The sequence below is a fragment of the Bombina bombina genome, chromosome 6, assembly GCF_027579735.1.
Source record: "Bombina bombina isolate aBomBom1 chromosome 6, aBomBom1.pri, whole genome shotgun sequence".
Lineage (NCBI taxonomy): Eukaryota > Metazoa > Chordata > Amphibia > Anura > Bombinatoridae > Bombina > Bombina bombina.
In genome coordinates this window covers 979759803-979776042 of record NC_069504.1, presented here as the reverse complement: position 1 = coordinate 979776042, position 16240 = coordinate 979759803, and the positions used below count along the sequence as shown (strand labels likewise).

The 16240-nt window shown below is 40.8% G+C and overlaps 1 protein-coding gene across 2 annotated transcripts in view; it reads left to right on the top strand.

Moving 5' to 3' along the window:
• Positions 1–16240, top strand: part of TBC1D9B (TBC1 domain family member 9B) — a 424635-nt gene that overhangs the window by 270565 nt on the left and 137830 nt on the right. For both annotated transcript variants that reach the window (XM_053718644.1, XM_053718642.1), the window contains exon 16: positions 11109–11349. In XM_053718644.1, the coding sequence (XP_053574619.1) occupies positions 11109–11349 (241 nt within the window). The remainder of the gene's footprint in view (positions 1–11108; positions 11350–16240) is intronic.

Here is a 16240-nt window from a genome sequence, read left to right as displayed (position 1 = left end):
TAATTAATTTATTGATAGTGTAGTGTTAGGTGTATTTGTAACTTAGGTTAGAATTTATTTTACAGGTAATTTTGTAATTATTTTAACTAGGTAGCTATTAAATAGTTATTAACCGCGGTATCTTGGTATTAGCGTAATGTTTTCTTTTATTAGAATCTCTCATGAATCAACTAGTTTTGTTTCTTCAAGACATGGTTAGAGGATTTATTTTACCTAAGAGTTTTGTGATTCCTCAGACAAGGGTCACCTCTTTTTGGGTTTCTAGATGGACTCTGTGTTCATGACTTTGTCTTTATCGGGCAAAAGTCAATTGTATTTGGTGTTAGCCTGTCTAACTTACAGTCTAGAACATTCCTTTTAGTGGCTATGTGCATGGAAGTTTTAGGTCTCATAACTGCAGCTTTGGACGTGGTTCCCTTTGCTCATTTATCATCTGAGACCTCTTTTGCTTTGCATACTGATTCAATGGTGCAGGGATTGTTTTCAGATATCACAGTTGATATTCTTAAATCTCAACACTCTCTGATTTGGTGATTAGACTATCATTGTTTTATTCAGGGGGCCTCCTTTTGTTCGTCCTTCCTGGACTGTATTCTTAGTGGATGCAAGTCTTACAGGTTGGGGAGCTGTCTGATGGTCTCTGACAGCACAAGGAGTTTGGAAACTTAAAAGAGGCGAGGTTTCCAATCGATATTTTAGATCTCCGTGCTATTTTCAGAGCTTTTTCAGGTTTGGCCTCTTTTAGAAGAGAACTTTTCATTTTTGCTTTCAGACAGACAATATCACTTCTGTGGCATATGTCAATCATCAAATAGGGACTCACAGTTCCTTAGCAATTAAGAAGTATCTTGAATACGTTCTTAGGTGGAATTAATCTCCTGTCTAATTTCTAGGATTTATATCTCAGGTTTAGACATTTGGGAGATAGGTTATCTCTATACAGATGTTTTTTTCTTAATTTCCCAGGTACCTTTTTAGGTCAAGGGATCCTCAGACGGAAATGGTGGATGTATTAGCAGTGTCTTGGTTTTGCAACCTGGCTACATATTTCCACCTCTGTTTTTTTTCTTCCAAGGGTGATCTTCAAGATCATATTGGAACAGTCTCATGTGTTTCTGATAGCATCAGCATGGCCTCACAGGTTTGGTATATGGATCTTGTCCAAATGTCCAGTTGCCATCCTTGGCCGCTTTTTCTTTGGCCAGCCCTCTTGTTTCAGGGGCCTTTTTTCCATCGGGATCTCAAATTACTAATTTCTCTTGTAAGGTGTATCCAGTCCACGGATCATCCATTACTTGTGGGATATTCTCCTTCCCAACAGGAAGCTGCAAGAGGATCACCCACAGCAGAGCTGTCTATATAGCTCCTCCCCTAACTGCCACCTCCAGTCATTCTCTTGCAGCTCTCGACAAGCATGGAAGCAGTTAGAGAGATGTGGTGTAATTTAGTTGTTTTTTTCTTCAATTCAAAAGTTTGTTATTTTTAAATGGTACCAGAGTTGTACTATTTTGGTCTCAGGCAGAAAATAGAAGAAGAGTCTGCCTGTGGTCTCTAATGATCTTAGCAGGTTGTAACTAAGATCCATTGCTGTTCTCACACATAACTGAAGAGAGAGGTAACTTCAGCTTGGGGAATGGCGTGCAGGGTATCCTGCTATGAGGTATATGCAGCCTAAATTTTTCTAGAGAAATGTATATGCTAGAAAATGCTGTTGATACCAGATTTATTTAAGGTAAGCATGATTACAGTGATTTAATAATGACTAGTATCATGCTTACTATTAGAGGTAACACTCTTATTATTTTTTCAAATTACTAAAATATAAAACGTTTGCTGGGAGTGCTTAAACGTTTTTTTATATGCTTTCTGGTGATAAACTTTATTGGGGCCCAGTTTTTTTCCACATGGCTGGCTAAAATTTGCCTAGGATAATTTTGTTAGGCCTCTCACTGTGTAGACAGGAAGTGGGAGGGGCCTAATTTCGCGCCTAGATGCGCATTAACTTTTGCAGACTGAGACATACAGTTTTCCTGAAGGAGTTCCCTGAATGCTTAGGACCTCTCTGAAGGTTTTTGGTGCTTTCCAAAGTCGTTTGTATGGCAAGGTAGGGCCACAGCAGAGCTGTGGCAGTTGGTTGTGACTGTTAAAAAAGTCTATTTAGTTTTTTTGAAATTAAGGGGTTAATCATCCATTTGCAAGTGGGTGCAATGCTCTGTTTGACTATTATACACACTGTAAAAATGTTGTTTGATTTACTGCTTTTTTTCACTGTTTTTCAAATTCTGACCTTTTTTATTTTTCTTAAAGGCACAATACCATTTTTATTTTTTGCTTGTTAACTTTCTGTAAAGTGTTTTCCAAGCTTGCTGGTCTCATTGCTAGTCTGTTTAAACATTTCTGACATAGAGGAAACTCCTTGTTCATTATGTTTAGAAGCCATGGTGGAACCCCCTCTTAGAATGTGTACCAAATGTACTGATTTCACTTTAAGTTATAAAGACCATATTCTGTCTTTAAAAGATTTATCACCAGAGGAATCTGACGAGGGGGAAGTTATGCCGACTAACTCGCTCCACGTGTCAGAGCCTTTGACTCCCGCTCACGGGACTCACGCTCAAGTGGCGTCAAGTACATCTAGCGCGCCCATGGCGTTTACTTTACAAGACATGGCAGCAGTCATGGATAATACACTGTCAGCGGTATTATCCAGACTACCTGGTTTACGAGGAAAGCGAGACAGCTCTGGGGTTAGAAGGAATACAGAGCACTCTGACGCTTTAGTAGCTATGTCTGATACCCCCTCACAATATGCAGAAGCTGAGGAAGGAGAGCTTCTTTCTGTGGGTGATGTTTCTGACTCAGGGAAGATGATTCAACCTGATTCTGATATAGCAACATTTAAATTTAAGCTTTAACACATCCGCGTGTTGCTCAGGGAGGTTTTAGCTACTCTGAATGACTGATACCATTGCAGTGCCAGAGAAATTGTGCATATTGGATAAATACTATGCAGTGCCTGTTTTCACTGATGTTTTTCCAATACCTAAAAGGTTTTCAGAAATTATTACTAAGGAATGGGATAGACCAGGTGTACCGTTCTCTCCCCCTCCTATTTTTAGGAAATTGTTTCCAATAGATGCCGCCACACGGGACTTATGGCAAAGGGTCCCTAAGGTAGATTGAGCAGTTTCTACCCTAGCTAAGCGTACTACTATCCCCATCGAGGACAGTTGTGCTTTCTTAGATCCAATGGATAAAAAGTTAGAGTTAGAGTTACCTTAAGAAAATGTTTATTCAACAAGGTTTTATTCTACAACCTCTTGCATGCATCGCCCCAGTCACTGCTGCGGCGGCTTTCTGGTTTGAGTCTCTGGAAGAGGCTTTACAGGTAGAGACCCCATTGGACGATATACTTGACAAGCTTAGAGCACTTAAGCTAGCCAATTAATTTGTTTCTGATGCCATTGTTCATTTGACTAAACTAACGGCTAAGAATTCTGGTTTTGCTATTCAGGCGCGTAGGGCGCTATTGCTTAAATCATGGTCAGCTGACTTTACTTCAGAAGTCTAAGCTGCTTAACATTCCCTTCAAGGGGCAAACCCTATTCGGGCCTGGTTTGAAGGAGATCATTTCTGATATCACGGGAGGGAAAGGACATGCCCTCCCTCAGGACAGGTCTAATAAATCAAGGACCAAACAGACTAATTTTCGTGCCTTTCGAAACTTTAAAACGAGCGAGGCATCAACTTCCTCTAATACAAAACAAGAGGGAACTTTTTCCCAGTCCAAGTCGGTCTGGAGACCTAACCAGGCTTGGAACAAAGGTAAGCAGGCCAAAAAGCCTGCTGCTGCCTCTAAGACAGCATGAAGGATTGGCCCCCGATCCGGTAATGGATCTAGTAGGGGGCAGATTTTCTCTCTTTGCCCAGGCTTGGGCAAGAGATGTCCAGGATCCCTGGGCGTTGGAAATTGTATCCCAGGGATATCTTCTGCACTTCAAAGCTTCCCCTCCAAAAGGGAGATTTCACCTTTCACAATTATCTGCAAACCAGATAAAGAGAGAGGCATTCTTACATTGTATTCAAGACCTCCAAGTTATGGGAGTGATTCACCCAGTTCCAAAGGAGGAGCAGGGACAAGGCTTCTATTCGAATCTGTTTGTGGTTCCCAAGAAGGAGGAAACCTTCAGACCAATCTTAGATCTCAAGATCCTAAACAAATTTCTCAGGGTCCCATCATTCAAGATGGAGACTATTCGTACCATCCTACCTATGATCCAGGAGGGTCAATACATGACTACAGTGGATTTAAAGGATGCTTATCTTCGCATTCCGATACACAAAGATCATCATCGGTTTCTCAGGTTTGCCTTCCTGGACAGGCATTACCAGTTTGTAGCTCTTCCCTTTGGGTTAGCTACAGCTCCAAGAATCTTTACGAAGGTTCTGGGGTCACTTCTGGCGGGGCATAGCAGTGGCCCCTTATTTAGACGACATTCTGATACAGGCGTCAAATTTCCAAATTGCCAAGTCTCATACGGACATAGTTCTGGCATTTCTGAGGTCGCATGGGTGGAAAGTGAACAAAGAGAAGAGTTCTCTATCCCCTCTCACAAGAGTTTCCTTTCTGGGAACTCTGATAGATTCTGTAGAAATGAGGATTTACCTGACAGAGACCAGGTTATCAAAACTTCTAAATTCTTGCTGTGTTCTTTATTCTACTTCTCGCCCTTCGGTGGCTCAGTGTATGGAAGTAATCAGCTTAATGGTAGCGGCAATGGACATAGTGCCTACATCTCAGACCGCTGCAACTCTGCATGCTCAGTCAGTGGAATGGGGATTACACAGATTTGTCCCCTCTACTAAATCTGGATCAAGAGACCAGGGATTCTCTTCTCTGGTGGCTATCTCGGGTCCATCTGTCCAAAGGTATGACCTTTCGCAGGCCAGATTGGACAATAGTAACGACAGATGCCAGCCTTCTAGGCTGGGGGGCAGTCTGGAACTTCCTGAAGGCTCAGGGATCGTGGACTCAGGAGGAGACCCTCCTTCCAATAAACATTCTGGAACTAAGAGCGATATTCAATGCTCTTCAGGCTTGGCCTCCGCTAGCGACAATGAGGTTCATCAGATTTCAGTCGGACAACATCACGACTGGGGTTTACATCAACCATCAAGGGGGAACAAGGAGTTCCCTAGCGATGTTGGAAGTTTCAAAGATAATTAGTTGGGCAGAGATACACTCTTGCCACCTATCAGCTATCCATATCCCAGGTGTAGAGAACTGGGAGGCGACAGACTTTTCATCCGGGGGAGTGAGAACTCCATCCGGAGGTGTTTGCACAATTGGTTCAACGTTGGGGCAAACCAGAACTGGATCTCATGGCGTCTCGCCAGAACGCCAAACTTCCTTGTTACGGATCCAGGTCCAGGGATCCCAAGGTAACGCTGATAGATGCTCTAGCAGCGCCTTGGTCCTTCAACCTGGCTTATGTGTTTCCACCGTTTCCTCTGCTCCCTCGTCTGATTGCCAAAATCAAGCAGGAGAGAGCATCGGTGATTTTGATAGCACCTGCGTGGCCACGCAGGACTTGGTATGCAGATCTGGTGGACATGTCATCCCTTCCACCATGGACTCTGCCTCTGAGACAGGACCTTCTACTTCAGGGTCCTTTCAACCATCCAAATCTAATTTCTCTGAGACTGACTGCCTGGAGATTGAACGCTTGATTTTATCAAAGCGTGGCTTCTCCGAGTCAGTTATTGATACCTTAATTCAGGCACGAAAGCCTGTTACCAGGAAAATCTATCATAAGATATGGCAAAAATATCTTTATTGGTGTGAATCCAAGGGTTGCTCATGGAGTAAAGTCAGGATTCCCAGGATATTATCTTTTCTCCAAGAAGGATTGGAAAAGGGATTGACAGCTAGTTCCTTAAAGGGACAGATTTCTGTTCTGTCTATTCTTTTGCACAAGCGTCTGGCGGATGTTCCAGACGTTCAGGCATTTTGTCAGGCTTTAGTTAGAATCAAGCCTGTGTTTAAACCAGTTGCTCCGCCATGGAGTTTAAATTTGGTTCTTAAAGTTCTCCAAGGGGTTCCGTTTCAACCTCTTCATTCCATAGATATCAAGCTTTTATCTTGGAAAGTTCTGTTTTTGGTAGCTATTTCCTCTTCTCGTAGAGTTTCCGAGTTATCTGCCTTACAGTGTGATTCCCCTTATCTGATCTTCCATGCAGATAAGGTAGTTTTGCGTACCAAACCTGGGTTTTTACCTAAGGTGGTATCTAATAAGAATATCAATCAGGAGATTGTTGTTCCGTCATTGTGTCCTAATCCTTCTTCAAAGAAGGAATGTCTATTACACAATCTTGACGTGGTTCGTGGTCTTCGCTTCATACTTTTTCAAAATTTTAAAAAATTGATACTTTTGCTTCTTCGGAGGCTATTTTTGGGAGAAAGGTTTTACAGGCAGTGGTACCTTCCGTTTAAGTACCTGCCTTGTCCCTCCCTTCATCCGTGTACTTTAGCTTTGGTATTGGTATCCCACAAGTAATGGATTATCCGTGGACTGGATACACCTTACAAGAGAAAACATAATTTATGCTTACCTGATAAATTTATTTCTCTTGTGGTGTATCCAGTCCACGGCCCGCCCTGTCATTTTAAGGCAGGTATATTTTATTTGTTAAACTACAGTCACCACTGCACCCTATAGTTTCTCCTTTCTCTTACTTGTCTTCGGTCGAATGACTGCAGGTGGCAGGAAGGGGAGGAGCTATATAGACAGCTCTGCTGTGGGTGATCCTCTTGCAGCTTCCTGTTGGGAAGGAGAATATCCCACAAGTAATGGATGATCCGTGGACTGGATACACCACAAGAGAAATAAATTTATCAGGTAAGCATAAATTATGTTTTTTCACACCCTTAGGAAGAAATTTAAACGAAGTCCGCAAAACAGCCTTATCCTGATTGAAAATTAGAAAAGGAGACTCACAAAAGAGAGCAGACAATTCAGAAACTCTTCTAGCTGAAAAGATAGCCAAATGAAACAAATTAAGACTCCAAGGAGAAGAGATTGATTTAATAACAGGCTTGATACGAACCAAAACCTGAGCAAAACAGTGAATATCAGGACGTTTAGCAACGTGAAGAAACTGTAAACTCTAGGAATTATAAAAGAATGCCAAGAGAATTTATGAGAAAAACACCATGAAATATAGGTTTTCCAAACCCGATAATAAATCTTCCTTGAAACAGACTTACGAGCCTGTAGCATAGTATTATTCACTGAGTCAGAGAAACCTCTATGACTAAGCACTAAGCGTTCAATTTCCATACCTTCAAATTTAGCGATTTGAGATCCTGATGGAAAAACGGCCCTTGAGACAGAAGGTCTGGCCTTAAAGTAAGTGGCCAAGGATGGCAACTGGACATCCGAACAAGACCCGCATACCAAAACCTGTGAGGCCATTCTGGTGCTATCAGAAACACGTGCGATTGTTCCATTATGATCTTGGAGATCATCCTTGGAAGAAAAACTAGAGGCGGAAAAATTTAAGCAGGTTGGTAAAACCAAGGACCTGCTAAAGCATCCGTCATCTCCACCTGAGGATCCCTGGACCTGGAAAGGTACCTGGGAAGCTTCTTGTTTAGATGGGAAGCCATCAGATCTATTTAGGGAAGACCCCACATCTGTACAATCTGACAAAATACATCTGGATGGAGAGACCACACCCCTGGATTTAAAGACTGACGACTGAGATAATCCGCTTCCCAATTGTCTACACCTGGAATATGTATCGCAGAAATTAGACCGTTAATAATAGAATCCAACTGGGAACCAAATAAATTATTACCCTGGAATGAAAGAGATTGCAACCTAGATTTAGATACCATGTCAGCATTCCATGATTTGAGCCATAAAGCTCTTCTAGCTTAAATAGCCAAAGACATAGATTTATCATCAATCTTGATATCAAAAATAGCATCACAGCTAAAATATTTAGCATGTTGAAGCAAACGAACAATGCTATTCAAATCAGAATCTTTTTCCCGTTGCGTTAAGCTATCAACCAAAAAGTTGATGCAGCCGCAACATCAGCCATAGAAATGGCAGGTCTGAGAATATAGCCAGAATGTAAATAAGCTTTCCTTAGATAAGATTCAATTTTCCTATCTAAAGGATCCTTAAAAGAAGTACTATCTTCCATAGGAATAGTAGTACATTTAACAAGAGTAGAAATAGCCCCATCAACCTTACAGACTTTTTCCCAAAACTCTAATTTAGCCACTGGCAAAGGATACAACTTTTTAAACCTTGAAGAAGGAACAAAATAAGTACCAAGCTTAGACCATTCCTTCCTTAGCAATTACATCAGAAATAGCATCGGGAACAGGAAAAACCTCAGGAGTAGTCACAGGAGGTTTATAGACAGAATTTGAACATTTACTGGATTTATTATCAAGAGGACCAGACTCCTCAATATCCAAAGTTATCAACACTTCTTTTAACAAGGAACAAATATACTCAATCTTAAAAAGATAAGATGATTTATCAGTGTCAGTATGTTGTCGGTCATTACAAATTTCATCAGTAGTATGAGAAGTTTTAAAAGACCTTTTACGTTTTATTTGAAGGCGGAATAGCAGACATAGCCTTCTGTATCGCATCAGCAATATAATTGTTCATATCACAATTTTCTGCATGCAAAAGCTGCTTATGACAACTGTTACATACTACAGCTGGAGATATAATCTCCACTAGCTTACAACAGATACACTTAGCTTTGGTAGAACTGTGTTCAGGCAGCATGGTTCCTACAGCAGCTTCTGAGACAGGATCAGATTGAGACATCTTGTAAAATGTAAAAGAAAAAATAACATTTAAACAAAAATATCTTATTTCCACATATAGCAGTTTCAGGAATGGGAAAAAATGCAAATGCTAAAATTGGCAAAAAAGCAAAATAGCGTAGCCCACTGAGCAAAAAGAAGACAAGGAGCATATAGGAAGTGAGGTAAAATAAACTAATTTTTTTTTTGGCGCCAAGTATGACACACGACGCAAAAGAAAGTTGAGAAATTTTTTGACGCCAACAAACATCCGGAAATGACGCAACTCACATCATAACAAACACAGTGTCGCGCCAAACAACCTGGCGTCAACTAAGACGCAGGAAATTACGAACTTGCGTCATTATAGACGCACATTTGCGGCAAAAAATTCTAGCGCCAAGAATGACACAATAAATAACAGCATTTTGCGCTCTTGCGAGCCTAATTTGCCCGCAAGTCTTTTATAAGAAAAAACAAGTCACATTGAAAAAAAGACTATACCCCAGGTAAGAGAAACTTCCTAAAACATGATTCCCATAATGAAACTCCCAGACTTCAAAGGGAAATACACATAGACCTGACTCATGGCAAATATAAGTACATACATATATTTAAAACTTTATATAAATACAAAAAGCGCCAACCATAGCTGAGAGTGTCTTAAATAATGATACATACTTACCGAAAGACACCTATCCACATATTGCAGATAGCCAAACCAGTACTGAAAAAAGTAATGGTATATAAGAGTATATTGTCGATCTGAAAAGGGATGTAGGAGATGAATCCCTATGACCGATAACAGAGAACCCTTGAACAGATTTTCCGTGAGAAAAAACATAAAAAATCAATAGGCGATACTCTCTTCACATCCCTCTGACAAACACTGTAATCTGAGAGGAATTGGGCTTCAGAATGCTTAGAAGCGCTTATCATAGAATAAATCATAGAAATCAAGCACAAACTTACTTCACCACCTCCATAGGAGGCAAAGTTTGTAAAACTGAATTGTGGGTGTGGTGAGGGGTGTATTTATAGGCATTTTGAGGTTTGGGAAACGTTGCTCCTCCTGGTAGGATTGTATATCCCATACGTCACTAGCTCATTAACTTGCCAATTACATGAAAGAAATCTGTATTATACCTGTATTGTCCAGATTCATGGTGGTTTCTGGGGAGCCTGTAAAATCTGATGATTTGCACTTTTCTGAACCTGGTTCAATGCAATCTGATATAGGCTTGAACAAGTCTGAAGAAGTTAGAATTGATTTATCTTTAATATCTTTACAGACTAAAAATTATAGCACATAGCAGACTCGGTTGTAATAGGTATACCAGCATCCTTTCAGGCATTGGCACATATTAAAGAGTACTTTAAGAAGGACATTACTAGGAGTAGGTTAAAGTGATGCAAGAGAAGCTTCCTCTGGACAGGTAATTCAGGGACTGGTCAGTTCTGTCTGCACCCCTTATGGCAGAGTGGTTTGGCAGTTGGGCATTATTTAGGGATAATTTCTCTCGTTCTATGGTCTGTAACAGATACCACCTATAAAAAGATGCTAAGCAAAATGTTTAAAGTTACAGTTAAGTCAAAATGAAACTTTCATTATTCAGGCAGAGCATGCAGTTTCACACAACTTTACAGTTTATTTCTATTATACAATGTGCTTTTTTTCTTGGTATCCTTTGTTGAAGACTAAAACTTAAGTAGGCTTATAGGAGCTTGGTAGTGTGCATGTGTCTATAGCAGTATATAGCAGCAGTGTTTGTAATTATGAATATCATTGCTATAAACAGTGTTGCAAACACTGCTGACAGATAGATTTAGACACATGCGCACTCCTGAGCTCACCTAGGATTAAACAAATGATACCAAGAAAACTAAGCAAAATTGATAATAGAAGTAAATTGGAAAGTTGTTTAAAATGCCATGCTTTATCCAATCGATTTATTTTATACTTTACTGTCCCTCTAAAATAAGCTTAGTCTGCTAGGTCAAAAAAATGCTTTGGACCCCTGTTAATTAAAATTAAAATGTTTGGAGAAGAACATCTCTAAACCTTTGTTTTAGCTAAACAAAAGTCTAGCAGTGCAACTCATTAGATGAGTAGGTGAAATGTAAAGTGAGAATATTAATGGTAAACGTATTTCATAATTAGATTACAACTTATTTGAGTAAGCAACAGAGAAGTGAGATTTTTTTTTATGTATTCGCTTGTGGCATTTTGGAAATTATTTAACTATGCCATTTCCACGCAATCTCTTTCCAGACTCAGCATTTGATGAGCTGTTACTGGGGAGGAAACCGTACATCCGGTAGTCAACATGACCCCAGTCTGCCTTATCTGGAGCAATACCGCATTGACTTAGAGCAGTTTCAGGAGTTGTTCATTCAACTCACCCCGTGGTCCTGTGGTGAACATGGCCCTATCCTAGCAACACGTATGTTCCGCCTGCTGGACAGCAATAAAGACTCTTTAATTAACTTCAAAGAATTTGTTACTGCACTAGGTGAGTTTCCAAGCCTATGCTAACCCTGTTTCATATAGGAAAGATAGCATACTGAGAAGCAATGCTGTACTTAGAAGGCTTGAACCACAATGAATTACATGCAGGTTTACTCACCATTTAAATAAGCACCTTTTACACTGTGTTAAGGTGATATGTGCAGATTTGTTTGTCCAGGAAATGCAGTGTACTCCTGCCATGTTAACATAAGTTATTGGGTTCAAAGTCAGCATTACATTTTTTAGAATCACCATCTGTATTCATGACAAAAACGATTTACTAAATTCCAGTGATGCCCCTCTATTCAGTTATACATTATTTCATTGTGATATTGGTTCCAATGCATTGCTCCAAAGATTACACAACCTTAACTCCTGTTCAAAAGAAAGAACAAGATAATATTTTCTCTTGTTAAGTGTGTTCAGTCCACGGGTCATCCATTACTTATGGGATATATTCTCCTTCCCAACAGGAAGTTGCAAGAGGATCACCCAAGCAGAGCTGCTATATAGCTCCTCCCCTCACATGTCATACCCAGTCATTCTCTTGCAACCCTCAACAAAGAAGGAGGTCGCGAGAGGAGCTGGAGTTTTTACTTAACTATTCTTCAATCAAAAGTTTGTTATTTTAAATGGCACCGGAGTGTGCTGTTTTTCTATCTCAGGCAGTATTTGGAAGAAGAAACTGCCTGCGTTTTTTTTCTATGATCTTAGCAGGCGTAACTAAGATCCACTGGCTGTTCTCGACATTCTGAGGAGTGGGGTAACTTCAGAAACTGGGAATAGCATGCGGGGTCCTCTGCAAATGAGGTATGTGCAGTACTTTATTTTCTGGGAATGGAATTGACTAAGAAAATACTGCTGTTACCGTATGATGTAAGTACAGCCTTAAATGCAGTAGTGGCAACTGGTATCAGGCTGATAAATGTATGCGCAGTCGAGTTATTTTCTAGGGACTAGAATTTGACTGGGAAAATACTGTTAAAACTGAAATAATACACAAGCCTTATCTGCAGTGGTAGCGACTGGTAGCAGGCTTAGTGATAACTTTGCATGACATTGGAAAATGTTGTTTTTTTATAAAACGTTTACTGGCATGTTATTCGTTTTTGTGAGGTACTTTGGTGATAAATCTCTTTGGGCATGATTTTTTTCCACATGGCTAACATATATTTTCTGCATGGAAACCGTTATATCAGGGCTCCCACTGTTGTGATAGGAGTGGGAGGGACCTTGTTTTAGCGCCTTGTTGCGCAGTTAAAATTCTAGCACAGTCTTCCTGCTTCTTCCTCCTTGATCCAGGACGTCTCTAGAGAGCTCAGGGGTCTGCAAAACTCATTTTTGAGGGAGGTAATCAGTCACAGCAGATCTGTGACAGTGTGCTTGACTGTGATTAAAAGCGTTAAATCTTAATTGATATCCGTTTCTCCAACATAGGTGTGTCCGGTCCACGGCGTCATCCTTACTTGTGGGATATTCTCTTCCCCAACAGGAAATGGCAAAGAGCCCAGCAAAGCTGGTCACATGATCCCTCCTAGGCTCCGCCTACCCCAGTCATTCTCTTTGCCGTTGCACAGGCAACATCTCCACCGAGATGGTTAAGAGTTTTTTGGTGTTTAAATGTAGTTTTTATCCTTCAATCAAGTGTTTGTTATTTTAAAATAGTGCTGGTATGTACTATTTACTCTGAAACAGAAAAGAGATGAAGATTTCTGTTTGTAAGAGGAAGATGATTTTAGCAAACGTTACTAAAATCGATAGCTGTTTCCACACAGGACTGTTGAGATGAAGTAACTTCAGTTGGGGGAGACAGTTGGCAGACTTTTCTGCTTGAGGTATGACTGCTCACATTTCTAACAAGACTATGTAATGCTGGAAGGCTGTCATTTCCCCTATGGGGACCGGTAAGCCATTTTCTTAGATTAAGTAAAAGAATAAAGGGCTTCATAAGGGCTTAAAAAACTGGTAGACATTTTTCTGGGCTAAAACGATTACTTTGCTAAGCATATTTTGCAGATTATAACTCTTAATAATTATTATAATCTTGGGGATTGTTTTAAAAAACGGCAGGCACTGTATTGGACACCTTTTTCAGATGGGGGCCTTTTCTAGTCATAGGCAGAGCCTCATTTTCGCGCCACTAATGCGCAGTTGTTTTTGGAGAGCAAGGCATGCAGATGCATGTGTGAGGAGCTAAGAACCACTGAAAAAGCTTATAGAAGGCGTCATTTGGTATCGTATTCCCCTCTGGGCTTGGTTGGGTCTCAGCAAAGCTGATAACTGGGACTGTATAGGGGTTAAATGTAAAAACGGCTCCGGTTCCGTTATTTTAAGGGTTAAAGCTTTCAAATTTGGTGTGCAATACTTTTAAGGCTTTAAGACACTGTGGTGAAATTTTGGTGAATTTTGAACAATTCCTTCATACTTTTTCACATATTCAGTAATAAAGTGTGTTCAGTTTAAAATTTAAAGTGACAGTAACGGTTTTATTTTAAAACGTTTTTTGTGCTTTGTTGACAAGTTTAAGCCTGTTTAACATGTCTGTACCATCAGATAAGCTATGTTCTATATGTATGAAAACCAAGGTTTCTCCCCATTTAAATTTATGTGATAATTGTGCCATAGTGTCCAAACAAAGTAGGGACAATGATGCCACAGATAATGATATTGCCCAAGATGATTCCTCAAATGAGGGGAGTAAGCATGATACTGCATCATCCCCTTCTGTGTCTACACCAGTTTTGCCCACACAAGAGGCCCCTAGTACATCTAGTGCGCCAATACTTACTACCATGCATCAATTAACGGCTGTAATGGATAATTCTATTGCAAACATTTTATCCAAAATGCCTACTTAAAAGAGAAAGCGCGATTGCTCTGTTTTAAACACTGAAGAGCAAGAGGACGCTGATGATAACTGTTCTGACATACCCTCACACCAATCTGAAGGGGCCAGGAGGGAGGTTTTGTCTGAGGGAGAAATTTCAGATTCAGGAAAAATTTCTCAACAAGCTGAACCTGATGTTGTAACATTTAAATTTAAATTAGAACATCTCCGCGCACTGCTTAAGGAGGTATTATCTACTCTGGATGATTGTGACAATTTGGTCATTCCAGAGAAATTATGTAAGATGGACAAGTTCCTAGAGGTTCCGGTGCCCCCCGACGCCTTTCCTATACCCAAGCGGGTGGCGGACATAGTAAATAAGGAGTGGGAAAGGCCCGGCATACCTTTTGTTCCTCCCCCTATATTTAAGAAATTATTTCCTATAGTCGACCCCAGAAAGGACTTATGGCAGACAGTCCCCAAGGTCGAGGGGGCGGTTTCTACTCTAAACAAACGCACTACTATTCCTATAGAAGATAGTTGTGCTTTCAAAGATCCTATGGATAAAAAATTAGAGGGTTTGCTTAAAAAGATGTTTGTTCAGCAAGGTTACCTTCTACAACCAATTTCATGCATTGTTCCTGTCACTACGGCAGCGTGTTTCTGGTTCGAAGAACTAGAAAAGTCGCTCAATAAAGAATCTTCGTATGAGGAGGTTATGGACAGAGTTCAAGCACTTAAATTGGCTAACTCTTTTATTTTAGATGCCGCTTTGCAATTAGCTAGATTAGCGGCGAAAAATTCAGGGTTTGCTATCGTGGCGCGCAGAGCGCTTTGGCTAAAGTCTTGGTCAGCGGATGTGTCTTCCAAGACAAAATTGCTTAACATCCCTTTCAAGGGTAAAACACTGTTTGGTCCTGATTTGAAAGAGATTATTTCAGACATCACCGGGGGAAAGGGCCACGCCCTCCCTCAGGATAGGTCTTTTAAGGCTAAAAATAAGCCTAATTTTCGTCCCTTTCGCAGAAACGGACCAGCCTCTAATTCTACATCCTCTAAGCAAGAGGGTAATACTTCACAACCCAAACCAGCCTGGAGACCGATGCAAGGCTGGAACAAGGGTAAGCAGGCCAAGAAGCCTGCCACTGCTACCAAAACAGCATGAAGGGATGGCCCCCGATCCGGGACCGGATCTGGTGGGGGGCAGACTTTCTCTCTTTGCTCAGGCTTGGGCAAGAGATGTTCAGGATCCTTGGGCACTAGAAATAGTTTCTCAAGGTTATCTCCTGGAATTCAAGGAACTACCCCCAAGGGGAAGGTTCCACAGGTCTCAATTATCTTCAAACCAAATAAAAAGACAGGCATTCTTACATTGTGTAGAAGACCTGTTAAAGATGGGAGTAATTCATCCAGTTCCAATAAGAGAACAAGGGATGGGGTTTTATTCCAACCTGTTCATAGTTCCCAAAAAAGAGGGAACATTCAGACCAATTTTAGATCTCAAGATCCTAAACAAATTTCTCAGGGTTCCATCGTTCAAAATGGAAACCATTCGAACGATCCTTCCCACCATCCAGGAAGGTCAATTTATGACCACGGTGGATTTAAAGGATGCGTACCTACATATTCCTATCCACAAGGAACATCATCAGTTCCTAAGGTTCACTTTTCTGGACAAGCATTACCAGTTTGTGGCACTTCTATTCGGATTAGCCACTGCTCCGAGAATTTTCACAAAGGTACTAGGGTCCCTTCTAGCGGTTCTAAGACCAAGGGGCATTGCAGTAGTACCTTACTTGGACGACATCCTGATTCAAGCGTCGTCTCTGTCAAAAGCAAAGGCTCATACGGACTTCGTCCTAGCCTTCCTCAGATCTCACGGATGGAAAGTGAACAAAGAAAAAAGTTCTCTGTCCCCGTCAACAAGAGTTCCCTTCTTGGGAACAATAATAGATTCCTTAGAAATGAGGATTTTTCTGACAGAGGTCAGAAAATCAAAAATTCTAAGCTCTTGTCAAGTACTTCATTCTGTTCTTCGTCCTTCCATAGCGCAGTGCATGGAAGTAAT